This window comes from Hemiscyllium ocellatum, chromosome 1 (genome assembly GCF_020745735.1).
Source record: "Hemiscyllium ocellatum isolate sHemOce1 chromosome 1, sHemOce1.pat.X.cur, whole genome shotgun sequence".
NCBI lineage: Eukaryota > Metazoa > Chordata > Chondrichthyes > Orectolobiformes > Hemiscylliidae > Hemiscyllium > Hemiscyllium ocellatum.
Window position 1 is genome coordinate 11,777,555 of NC_083401.1, and position 13,648 is coordinate 11,791,202.

At 47.9% G+C, this 13,648-nt stretch overlaps 1 protein-coding gene across 6 annotated transcripts in view; it reads left to right on the top strand.

The window, feature by feature from the left end:
• dysf (dysferlin, limb girdle muscular dystrophy 2B (autosomal recessive)) overlaps positions 1-13,648 on the top strand; it is a 440,247-nt gene that overhangs the window by 391,416 nt on the left and 35,183 nt on the right. For all 6 annotated transcript variants that reach the window (XM_060835988.1, XM_060835909.1, XM_060836235.1 and 3 more), the window contains 5 exons: positions 1,964-2,092; positions 3,458-3,613; positions 7,203-7,294; positions 8,954-9,124; positions 12,858-13,000. In XM_060835988.1, the coding sequence (XP_060691971.1) occupies positions 1,964-2,092; positions 3,458-3,613; positions 7,203-7,294; positions 8,954-9,124; positions 12,858-13,000 (691 nt within the window). The remainder of the gene's footprint in view (positions 1-1,963; positions 2,093-3,457; positions 3,614-7,202; positions 7,295-8,953; positions 9,125-12,857; positions 13,001-13,648) is intronic.

A 13,648-nucleotide genomic window follows, 5' to 3' on the forward strand; every position in this document is an offset into this window, starting at 1 on the left:
GTGACAATGGGTTGTCTGGGGTATGTTGGTTTCTGAGCATTTAAAAAGAGCCCTCGTGGTGAAATGTTCAGGTCTTTATATTCGCAGTATTGTCCCCTGGTGCATTCCCAATGCATGTCTCATCCAATCAGTGCCCACGTGCCAACCAGTCACACCCTGTTTCTATTGCAGTATAAATTATTGTTCCTCTTGAAATGTGGCATTCTTGTTTCCATCCTGATACAGTTTGGATATCATTTTCCTTTCAATAATATTCCTTGAATATTATGCAAATCCATCACTGACTAACTACCTTAATCATAGTCATAAAGATGTACAGCTTTAATTCAACTCATCATGGCGACCAGATACCCCAACCCAATCTACTCCCACCTGCCAGCAACTGCCCCATATCCCTCTAAACCCTTCCTATTCATATACCCATCCAAATGCCTCTTAAATGTTGTAATTGTACCAGCCTCCACCACTTCCTCTGGCAGCTCATTCCATACACGTACCACCCTCTGTGTGAAACAGTTACCCCTCAGGTCCCTTTTAAGTCTTTCCCCTCTCACCGTAAACCTGTGTCCTCTAGTCCTGGACTACCCCACCCCAAGGAAAAGACCCTATCCATGCCCCTCATGGTTTTATTAACCTCTATAAAGTCACCCCCTCAGCCTCCGATCCTCCAGGGAAAACAGCCCCAGCCTGTTCAGCCTCTCCCTATAGCTTAGATTATCCAACCCAGGCAACATCCTTTTACTCTTTTCTGAACCCTTTCAAGTTTCACAACATCTTTCCAATAGGAAGGAGACTAGAATTGCACGCAGTATTCCAACAGTGGCCTAACCAATGTCCTGTACAGCCGCAACATGACCTCCCAACTCCTGTACTCAATGCTCTGACCAATAAAGGAAAGCATACCAAATACCTTCTTCACTATTCTGTTTCCCTATGACTCCACTTTCAAGGAATTACCTGCATTCCAAGGTCTCTTTGTTCAGCAACACTGTCCAGGACCCCTGGATAGATAATATCAGCTTTTGATATCTTACACAGCATGGAACAGCTTGGGGAAGCTGGGAATCAATGTGCTCATGAGACAAGAACAGGCCGAGACTATGGATCCATAAGAAATGACCTGGTGGTTGATTTGGGGAAAGAGATGGAAGCAGACTATTTGGGGTTAGGGGACAATGAAATCAGAAGCTTTTTGACTCAGAATAAGTCTCCAGAAAAGTCGATATGTCTGACAGAGTAATATCCCTCAACTGGCGATCTGATGATAACCAGAGTCTCTGCTGTGGTGGTATTGGTTTAGAGAGAAACATTAGCTCAGGACACTGGGAAGAACATTCCCGTGTATCTTCAAAATGGTGCCCTTTATGTCCATCTGAGTGGCAGATGGGAGGTGGATTTAACAAAACCACTATTGGAAGAGTTCTGAACAGTGTCAACAGACAGAAACTGTTTGCACTGATGTCGGATTAAGGTAATTAGTCAAAGAACCATAAGTGACTTGATGGAAGTCTTTTCAACACAGTGAGTGCACTGGGTCTGGAATGAATTGCCTGGGGATGTGGTGGAGGCCAATGCTGGCCTTCAGAAGCACCTGAAGAGAAACCAAAAGGCAGGGTTATTGGGGAAGTGTGTGTTGGGCGGTGGGGGTAATTGGATGAGCTGAGTAGCTCTTGCAAAGCGCCTGGCTGGACCCAATAGGCCCAATGGCCTCCTCCCATGCTGTAACCTTCTGTGCTTCAGAGATTGATAGATTCTTGTTGTCTCGAGAAATTAAGGGCTATGGGGAGAACGCTGGTAAGTGGAGTTTAAATGCCCATCAGCCATGATTGAATGGCGGAGTTGACTCGATGGGCCGAATGGCCTTACTTCCACTCCTATGTCTTATGGTCTTATGGTGCTTTGTTAAGCCCTTGAATAAGCAATGCGGGCCTGTCCTGGCTGTTCACCCTTTGTGTCCCCACAGGTCTACAATGTCGAGCTGGAGAAGGTCGAGGCGTTCGAAGGGTTAACAGATTTCTGCCGTACCTTCCCTCTGCATCGTGGGAAGACTCAGGGTGAAGATGAGGATCCTTCAGTGGTGGGAGAATTCAAGGTCAGGGGACAGGTTCCACACCATCCGCATTTGACACTGTCCTGCCCCTCAAAGTTGTGTTGTTGGAGAGTCCAGGGGGTGACCCTATACTGAAACTAAAAGAGTCAGAGGACCAGCCTCACCAATGTTGTAATGAAAAGTGGGGCCAATTGCATTGTCCCGGGGAGACACAGTCACTGGTTCAGTCCTTAATCACTCCTGAATTACTAAGGTAAGCAGCTGGTACCTTTGTAACTAACTGGAGAAAGGGAAGCCAACTGTGGTGACTGCTTCTAGTCACACCTAACCTGTCCTTTATCCTTTCATGGATTGTGGACATCCCGGCTGGACCAGCATTTATTACCCAGCGATTACCGGAGAAGAGGGGGGCTACCCCGTGAAGAGATGTTGAGCCCCCGGGGACTGTACTTGCTAGAATTTAGCAGTTTAAGAGGGATTCTTACAGAAACGTATAAAATTATGAGATAAGATAAAGGCAGGCAAATTGTTTCCGTTGGTGGGTGAGACTAGGATGAGGGGACATAGCCTCAAGATTAGGGAGAGTAGATTTAGGACAGAGATGAAGAGGAACTGCTTTTCCCAGAGAGTAGGGAATCTATGGAATTCTCTGTCCAAGGAAGCTTCATTAAATATATTCAAGACACAGTGGGATGGGTCTTTGCATGGTAGAGGAATTAAGGATTATGGGGATGATGCAGGTTGGAGGAGCTGCAGGTAGATCATCCATGATCTTAATGAATGGCAGAGCTGGCTCGATTGGCCGAATGGCCTACTCCTGCTTCTATTACTATGATACACCACCCTGAAAAAGGTGCTGGTAAACTACCCAGAGAGTTTGATTGGTGGTAAGTTACGCAAGAATTGCCAGAAACATGCAGTGTGGTCAATTCCACTTGCTGATCAGGGAGGGGAAGGGGAGAACAGTGGGCTACTCACTTTAACATGAGCCATGAAGAACTGTTCTGATCTCCTGTTGAATAGATTTGACATAACCTTGCCACTGCATTGCAGGGAGTGTGGGAGCTAATTACAGCAGAGCAAGATATAGGACAGAAGACTGATGTAGTTCCTTTACTCAGAGAGTAGTTGTGGGGGGGTTTGGAACTCGCCAACTTTAAAGACATTTAAATGGTCATTGGATAGACATATGGACGAGAAGTTAGATGGGCTTCAGATTGGTACCACAGGTCGGCGCAACATCGAGGGCCGAAGGGCCTGTACTGCACTGTAATGTTCTATGTTCTATCCCACCAACTCCCCAAGCATCAAGGTAAATCCATGGGCCTGAGAACATTCAGGATGGTATGTAGTGCGTGAGTACACTGAACAGTGGTCTAACCTACTTAATGCTGTTGATATCTTCAGGGCAGCTTCAAGATCTACGCCCTTCCTGATGACCCCTCACTGCCTAACCCTCCTCAGCAATTCCACCAACTGCCAGCCAGCGGACTCCAGGAGTGTCTTGTCAGGGTTTATGTCATCCAGGCCTTTGGACTTCAGCCGAAGGACTCCAATGGAAAGGTTGGTGCTCCTTCATGAGAAGCTGTTTCCCATGTCTCTGTTCAATAAAACCTTCACTTTCTGTTTGCTCCACTCATCAGTTCTGCTTTCTCTCGGAGGAGTTGCTTGTTTCCTCCATCCAGTTTCATTTGAGGTTCAAGACCTTGTGCATATCCGCAATATATTTCACTACCTGGGGCATTCTAGAGAAAGGCCAGTGAAGTATTTTTGAAGTATTGTTGCTGTTGAGGTAAAGAAAGCGCAGAAATCAGAAACAAAGCCAGGATTTGCTGGAAAATCTCAGCAGGTCTGGTAGCATCTATGGAGAGAAATCAGACAACGTTTCAGGTTCACCGGCCCTTCCTTAGAACTGATGGTAGCTAGGAAACGGTGTGTTTTTCTGCAGAAGAAAGGGTGGTGGTGGGGAGGGGTTAAGGAGTAAATGATAAGTGAAGGTAGAAGAGTGAAGAAGAGTTGGACAGACAAAGGAGTGGATAAAATTCAGTTTAGGAGAATGAACTCTACTAAGAAGCGCTTAGTATGCTTTCCTTTATTGGTCAGAGTATTGAGTACAGGAGTTGGGAAGTCATGTTTCCATTAGTGGGTGAGACTAGGATGAGGGGACATGGCCTCGAGATTAGGAGTAGATTTAGGACAGAAATGAAGAGGAACTGCTTTTCCCAGAGAGTAGGGAATCTATGGAATTCTCTGTCCAAAGTCTGGTTGAAGATTTGTAGCTCGGGTGTCCGTTGTTGTGGTTCTGTTCGCCGAGCTGGAAGTTTTTGCTGCAAACGTTTCGTTCCCTGGCTAGGGAACATCATCAGTGCTATTGGAGCCTCCTGTGAAGCGCTGCTTTGATGTTTCTTCCGGTATTTATAGTGGTTTGTTCTTGCCGCTTCCGGGTGTCAGTTTCAGCTGTAGTAGTTTGTATGTGGGGTCCAGGTCGATGTGTCTGTTGATGGATCTTCTTGCCGTTTCCGGGTGTCAGTTTCAGCTGTAGTGGTTTGTATATGGGGTCCAGGTCTATGTGTCTGTTAATGGAGTTTGTGGATGAATGCCATGCCTCTAGGAATTCCCTGGCTGTTCTCTGTCTGGCTTGTCCTATGATGGTAGTGTTTTCCCAGTCAAATTCATGTTCCTGGTTGTCTGAGTGTATGGCTACTAGGGATAGCTGGTCGTGTCGTTTTGTGGCTAGCTGATGTTCATGGATGCGGATTGTTAGCTGTCTTCCTGTTTGTCCTATATAGTGTTTTGTGCAGTCCTTGCATGGTATTTTGTAAACTACGTTAGTTTGGCTCGTGCTGGCTATTGGGTCCTTTGTTCTAGTGAGTTGTTGGCTGAGTGTGGAAGTTGGCTTGTGTGCTGTTATGAGTCCTAAGGGTCGCAGTAGTCTGGCTGTCAGTTCTGAGACGCTCCTGACGTATGGTAGTGTGGCTAGTCCTTTTGGTTGTGGCATGTCCTCAACCACTACAGCTGAAAGTGACACCTGGAAACGGCAAGAAGATCCATCAACAGACACATCGACCTGGACCCCACATACAAACTACTACAGCTGAAACTGACACCCGGAAGCGGCAAGAACAAACCACTATAAATACCGGAAGAAACATCAAAGCAGCGCTTCACAGGAGGCTCCAATAGCACTGATGATGTTCCCTAGCCAGGGAACGAAACGTTTGCAGCAAAAACTTCCAGCTCGGCGAACAGAACCACAACAATTCTCTGTCCAAGGAAGCTTCATTAAATATATTCAAGACACAGTGGATGGGTCTTTGCATGGTAGAGGAATTAAGGATTATGGGGATGACGCAGGTAGAAGGAGCTGAGGATAGATCATCCATGATCTTAATGAATGGCAGAGCTTGCTCGATGGGCCGAATGGCCTACTCCTGCTTCTATTACTATGATAAACTACCCTGGAGAAGGTGATGGTGAACTACCCAGAGAGTTTGATTGGTGGTAAGTTACACAAGATTTGCCAGAAAACTGCACTGTGGTCAATTCCACTTGTTGATCAGGGCTGTACAGGACATTGGTTATGCCACTGTTGGAATATTGTGTGCAATTATGGTCTCCTTCCTATCGGAAAAATGTTGTGAAACTTGAAAGGGTTCAGAAAAGATTTACAAGGATGTTGCCAGGGTTGGAGGATTTGAGCTACAGGGAGAGGCCGGACAAGCTGGGGCTGTTTTCCCTGGAGCATCGGAGGCTGAGAGTTTATAGAGGTTTATAAAATCATGAGGGACATGGATAGGATAAATAGACAAGGGCTTTTCCCTGGGGCCGGGGAGTCCAGAACTAGAGGGTATAGGTTTAGGGAAGATAAAAGAGGCATAAGGGGCAACATTTTTACGCAGAGGGTGGTGCTTGTATGGAATGAGCTGCCAGAGAAAGCGGTGGAGGCTGGTACAATTACAACATTTAAAAGGCATCTGGATGGGTATATGAATAAGAAGGGGTTAAAAGGATATGGGCCGGGTGCAGGCAAATGGGGCTAGATTAGGTTAGGATATCTGGTCGGCATGGACGGGTTGGGTCGAAGGGTCTGTTTCTGTGCTGTACATCTCTATGACTGTATGAATAGCTGCTAATTAGTGGCTAACAATCGGGAGTGTGTGGGGGCTCCGTATTGAGTCCAGAAAGCTGTAGAGTATCCTCTAAATAGGATCTCAATGTCTATCCTTTCAGATCCTCCCCAAAATACACATTTCATTTTCCAAACTTCAGAGCATTATGCCACTTAAGTTCACCTGATAGGATAACCTCAGCTCTCTTATCCTGGGAATCAGTCTGATGGGTGGACTCTATAGATATCCTTCCTGGAGAATTCAGGAGGTATCAAGCTAACATTCAGTTCAGCCCAAAGGACTGCCGTAAGGAGAGCATAAAGTCTGCAAAGTTGCTGTCCCTGTGGTCGGGACAGACCGGTGAGTCAGTGCTGCTTGAAGCTCCCCTTAGCAGGAGACACGGGAGTGATGGTTGTGGGTGGAGAGTGATGTTGGGAATGGGGAAGGGGGAGGAGAAATGGCCTCAGTGGGAAAAGGTCAGGATAAAGAGGGCAAATTACTCAGGGAGCGTCAGGATGGAAAGACATTCCCAGACGCAGATAATGAGACGACAGTCAGAAAATTAAATGGCAGCAGAATCAGGGGCCAGGATTTGATCTCCATTTACACACGCAGCAGCTCAAAGCCAGCTCCTCGTCTCTCTGGACTGTCAGAGATAATCTTAAAGCATTGTCAAGCAAAATCGGCACGTATCAGTGAACGGCCCCTGAACAAGGCCAGGACACCCGGTAACAATTTACAGCCGATGAGGTACGTGGCACCTGGGCTGTGCACAGCAGGATCCCACAAACAGTTGAGGATCAGATCATGGTGTAAACGGAAGGGGTGAGATATTTGAGGTGGGGAGAGAATGAGGTCAGTCTGCGATGGGAGACAAAGCTTCCAAATGGTGGCACCTCTGACTCCACCAACCCCACGTTGGCATCGCATGGAACTGCACCAGCCTCTAGGTGTGGGCCTTTACCCGATGGCTTCACTGATCCAGGAGGGCCAGAGTGCCCCCCCAGGGGTTTTTAATTCCCTGCTCTCTCTTCCTTTTCCAGTGTGACCCATACGTGAAGGTTTCTCTGGGCAAGAGGTCCGTCAGTGACCAGGACAACTACATCCCATGCACCCTGGATCCCGAGTTTGGAAGGTACAGTTCCCTCGCTCTCGGGCTAACATTCTCCGTCGATGGGTTTGGCCGTGCGTGCACTGGCTGGATGCAGACTCGAGCCGGGCAGCAAATGCTGGCTGCTCAGTTGTGCGGGTCATCACCCCGTTGCCCTGCACAGCGGCCTGGTTTGCAGCTGGAACACGGGCCCAGCCCGGACACACGGGTTACAGAGCGGCTGCAGCTGTAACGGGTGGCAAGGCTGTGCGTCTGGCTGTGGGCCCAGTGTGAGGGGGAACCTTCTCCGGCCCATGTGCCAAGTGAAGCCCCATCCACTTCCCTGGCATGGGTCAGCCAGATGGCGAGCACTGGGTTCCGGAGTCAGACCGTGTGAACCAGAACATGCAAATTCCGGCCTCCCCTTCCCCAGGAAGGGGCAATTTACTTGGCCTTTTTTTCTTTTCCCTTCGAATGTGGAGAGTGTTTAAAATTCAGTGAACACTGTTCCTCCCACACGTAGTGTGTGTACCCCTTGGCTGCACTGTGTGAACTCCAGTACCTGCCAACTCAAACATTCACAGACTCACAAGTTGGCTCATAAAACAGACTTGGGAGTCTTCGGTTATAAAACCCTCAAACCAATGAGGCACCAACAGACTTATTTAATTATCATAAAGGTTTGAAGGATTTTTTTTGTTGTTTCCCATTCATTTCATTTTCAACGGGGAGAGGGGAATGGGGTATTTTTAAATCCTTTTGGTTCTCATTAAGGTGCAGATGTTCCTGCTGCACTTTTTCCATTCACAGCTCTCGTTGTGAAACACTCCCTCGGCAGGTAAAACACAGGGTAAAGCTTCCTCTACACTGTTCCCCATCAAACACTCCCAGGATAGGGACAGCACGGGGTTAGATACCGGGTAAAGCTCCCTCTACACTGTCCTCCGTCAAACCTTCCCAGGACAGGGACAGCACGGGGTTAGATACAGGGTAAAGCTCTCTCTACACTGTCCCCATCAAACATTCCCAGGACATGCACAGCATGGGGTTAGATACAGCGTAAAGCTCTCTCTACACTGTCCCCATCAAACACTCCCAGGACAGGGACAGCACGGCGTTACATACAGCGTAAAGCTCCCTCTACACTGTCCACATCAAACACCCACAGGGCAGGGACAGCATGGGGTTAGATACAGGGTAAAGCTCCCTCTACACTGTCCTCTGTCAAACACTCCCAGGACAGGGACAGCACGGGGTTAGATACAGGTAAAGCTCTCTCTACACTGTCTCCATCAAACACTCTCAGGACAGGGACAGCATGGGGTTAGATACCGGGTAAAGCTCCCTCTACACTGTCCTCTGTCAAACCTTCCCAGGACAGGGACAGCACGGGGTTAGATACAGGGTAAAGCTCTCTCTACACTGTCCCCATCAAACACTCCCAGGACAGGCACAGCACGGGGTTAGATACAGTGTAAAGCTCCCTCTACACTGTCCACATCAAACACCCACAGGACAGGGACAGCACGGGGTTAGATACAGGGTAAAGCTCCCTCCACACTATCCCCATCAAACACTCCCAGGACAGGGACAGCACGGGGTTGGATACAGAGTAAAACGTGATTGACATGGACCCACCAATGCTCCAAGTTGTGACGGATTTACCAGTTAGATTGAAGTGCTGTGTATTTTGTGTTCCTGCAGGATGTATGAGTTGACTGGAAACCTGCCCATTGACAAGGACCTGAAGGTCACCCTGTATGACTATGATCTCCTGTCAAAGGATGAGAAAATCGGCGAAACTGTGATTGACTTGGAGAATCGCTTCCTCTCTCGATTCGGCGCTCGCTGTGGGTTACCTCAGACCTACTCCATGTAAGTTGCCTGGCTCTCCATTGAGGCTTGTCCTTTGGTTTCCTGAGGTTTTGTGTGCAGGAGGAGCAGCTCATTAATGTTGGGAACCCTACCTTGTGCTCTACAAGTTCTGAATCTGCAGCTCCCTGACACTGAGATAAAGGAGGAGGGCACAGTTGGTCACTGTCATGGAAAACCATGCAGCAAATTGGCTCATGACTCTTTGACAGAATTCCCCACACAATCCCACTCACCTGCCCTTACCTAATGCTCCTGTCAATGTCCCTTCGTGTACATTGTGATGAAGCAGGCAGATAGCATCTCATGTTGCTATTTTATCAGACTTTGGTTACGCCACACTTCGAGTATTGTGTTCAATCCTGGTCACCACATTGCAGGAAGGATATGGAGGCATTGGCAAGGGTGCAGAAGAGGTTTCCCAGGGTGCAGCCTGGATTAGAGGGTATGAGCTCTAAGGAATGGCTAGAAAAACTCAGGTTGTTTCTCTGGAGGGCAGACGCTGAGAGGAGACTTGATAGAAGACTATATAATTATGAGATGGACAGATAGGGATGACAAGCAGAATCTTTTTCCCAGAGTTGAAATGTCTAAAACTAGGGGGGCATGCATTTAAAGTGAGAGGGAGAAAGTTTGAAGGAGATATTTTTACATCATTGAGCGAAGAGTGGAGGGTAGCAAATGTTGTGCCCTTATTCAAGAAGGGCAGCAAAGATAAGCTTGGGAACTATAGACCAGTAAGCTTCACATCTGTGGTGGGTAAGTTACTTGAGCTGATGCTGAGGGATAAGATAGACATGCATTTGGAAAGACAGGGCTTGATTAGGAATAATCAGCGTGGCTTTGTGAGTGGGAGATCATGCCTCACAAATTTGTTAGAGTTCTTTGGTGGAGTGGCCAGGACGATCGATTGTTGGAATCTTTTTTTTTCCCAGAGTGGAAATGTCAAATGCTAGGGTGCAGAGGTTTAAGGTGAGAGGGGGGAAAGTTTAAAGGAGATGTCAGAGGCAGGATTTTTACACAGAGGGTTGTTGTGGTTCTGTTCGCCGAGCTGGAAGTTTTTGCTGCAAACGTTTCGTTCCCTGGCTAGGGAACATCATCAGTGCTATTGGAGCCTCCTGTGAAGCGCTTCACAGGAGGCTCCAATAACACTGATGATGTTCCCTAGCCAGGGAACGAAACGTTTGCAGCAAAAACTTCCAGCTCGGCGAACAGAACCACAACAACGGACACCCGAGCTACAAATCTTCAACCAGACTTTAAACACAGAGGGTGGTAGGACTTGGAATGTGCTGCCAAAGGAGGTAATAGGAGCTGTTATGATAGCAACGTTTAAGATGCATTTAGACAGACATATGGGCAGGCAGGGGATAGAGGGACAATGACCATGGGCAGGCAGATGGGGTTAGTTTAAATTGGCATCATGGTCAGCATGGACATGGCGGGCCGAAGGGCCTGTTCCTGCGCTGTACTGTTCTCTGTTCTATCTTTCTCCTGCCCATTGTTGTTAATCTTTTAAGTTCTCACTTGTTTTGCTCACCTCTCAATCTGGACTCTTGAACAATCGGGTTCTGTCAGCTTCTGTCCACTCGATTCCACTCTTTTGGAACTTTAAACTCCTCTTTATACGCAGAGGCCTGAACTACAAGGATGCAGACATTACGCTGCAGTTATACAAATCTCTGGTTAGACCAGAGTACTTGGAGCACTGTGAGCAGATCTGGGCGCCACGCTTCGGGAAGGGTAGATTGGCCTTGGAGGGTGGACAGTGCAGCTTCACAAGAATGATCCTTGCACTTTAGGGGTTATGAGGAGAGATTGTACAAATAGGCCTGTTTTGTCTAGGCCTGTCGAAGGATAGGGGGGTGATCTGATCAAAGTCTTCAAATATTGACAGGAAAAGTCAGGGTAGATAAAGATAAACCATTTCCACTGGGTGGGGATTCTAGAACCAGGGGCGTACTCAGAGAGTTAGGGCCCAGAGAGTTCAGGAGAAATGTTAGGAAGCACTTCGACTCACAAAGGGTGGGAGAGGTTTGGAACTCTCTTCCACAAACAGCAGTGGATGCTGGGTCAGTTGTTAACTTTGGAATAGATACTTTTTCGTGAAGCCAAGGTAGGAAGAAACAAATCATGGAATTGGGAGTTAGGCTGCAGATCAGCCAGGATCTCATTGAATGGTGGATCAGGCTTGAGGGGCTGAATGGCCTACTCCTGTTCCTGTGTTCCTTTATTCTTTCCTCTCATCCTGCCGTCCAGTCACAACGAGTCCTCAGCCAAAGTCTTTGGATTTACGTTGCTCAGCATTTCCAGCCCAGTAACTCCTCCCAGCTGAATGGACCACTTCCTTGACCCAAGCTGACCCATATCCTTCTTGAACTAAACCCATCTCTTCACCCTGTCGCTCCTGTATACTTACTCATTTGCTTCATGTGGCAGTGAATCCACATTCCCCCAAACCCTCTCTGGATTCCGAGAAAGTGAGGACTGCAGATGCTGAGTCGAAAAGTTTGACGCTGGAAAGGTGTAGTCGATCAGGCAGCATCCGAGGAGCAAGAGAGTCGACATTTCATACAATCCCTACAGCGTAGAACCAGGCCCTTTGGCCCAACAGGTTCATACCAACCCTCCAAAGAGTATCCCACCCAGACCCATTCCCCTACCCTATATTTATCTCTGACTAATGCACCTAACCTACATGCCCTTGAACACTATGGGCAATTTAGCATGGCCAATTCACCTAGTGTGCACACCTTTAGACTGTGGGAGGAAACTGGGGCATCCAGAGGAAACCCACACAGACACGGGGAGAATGTTCAAACTCCACACAGACAGTCGCCCGAGGCTGGAATTGAACCCGGGTGATAACCACTGAGCTACCTTGTGCTGATTTCAGGCGTGTGCACATTTGTGATGAAGGGCTTATACCCGAAATGTCGACTTTCCTGCTCCTTGGATGCTGCCTGACCTGCTGTGCTTTTCCAACTCCACATGTTTTGACTCTCTGGATTCCATCAAACCGCATTTCATCACCAGCTGGCATCCGAGTGGTTCTCCCATCCTCTTGATCCTCTGGGGAGGTGATGGCCTACTGGTGTTATCACTCGACTGTTAATCCAGAGACCCGGCTAATGTTCTGGGAACCTGTGTTCGAATCCCACCATGGCAGATAAATAAATTCAATAAATATTGGAACCGGGTTCAATTCCCACCTCAGGCAACTGATTGTGTGGTGTTTGAACATTCTCCCCGTGTCTGCGTGGGTCCCTTCTGGGTGCTCCGGTTTCCTCCCACAGTCCAAAGATGTGCAGATCAGGTGAATTGGCCGTGTTAAATTGCCCACAGTGTTAGGTGAAGGGGTAAATGTAGGGGTAGGGGTATGGGTGGGTTGGACTTGTTGGGCCGAAGGGCCTGTTTCCACAAGGTAAGCAATCTAATCTAATCTAATGACAATGGTAAATCCATTACCAATTGTTGGAAAAAACCCCTATCTGGTTCACTAATGACTTCTAGGGAAGGAAATCTGCCATCCTTACCTGGTCTGGCCTACATGTGACTCCAGATCTACAGCAATGTGGTTGACTCTCAACTGCCCTCTGGGTAATTAGGGATGGGCAATAAATGCTAGCCGAGCCAACGATGCCCTCATCTTGTTACAAAATAAAGGAAAAAAAACACATCCACCCCAACAATGAGGAGCCCCCCATGTTCTAACGGAATGTTTGTATCTGTGCAGCTCAGGACCAAACCGATGGCGTGACCAGCTCAGACCAAGCCAGCTCCTTCACATCTACGCACAGAGGCAAGGCTACAAGCTCCCTGTGATCACAGACAGTAAGATCACAATGGCAGGAGAGGAGTTCCTTCTGGCAGATTTCGGTACGTCAGTTACACCACCCCCCGACTCTCCCCTGCTCATCTCCGAGCTCCACCTGCACAGGGAGAGAGAGTTTGGTCCCAGAATCAACATGGAGGAAACGGTCCGCAACACTTTCAGAAAGCCAGCATCATGAGGTGGGGCTGAATGGCCTCATGCTCTGATGAATGACCCTGACGTGATAGTGTGTGTTGTACGCTAGTGTCTTTCAAGGTTTCCACATCCATTCAGCCCATCCAACCTGTTCTCTCCTTCCATTAGACTGTGGCTGACTGGTATCTCAGCTCATGTGTCTGTTTTTATACTCCATTCTCTGTGACGGCCTTAACGAACATAAATCTCAGGTATGATTGACCCAGAATCTAAACCCTTTAATGGGGGTGAGAATGTTACAGCGCTTGATGTGCGGGACTGCTTCTTAATTGCACTCCTGAACAAACTGGCTCGAGACTTAAGATTCTGTCAGAGAGTTCAGCACCATACACTCGCTTCACTGATTCCTTTTTAAGGTGTTATACACAACGTGGCCAGATCACTCCTCAGTATTGTCCTTACTTTGGAATTCTCAAGGGGTGGGAATCAATGGAAAGGGATCAGTAAAGGATGGTTGTAACAGAGTCATAGAGATGTACAGCATGGAAACAGACCCT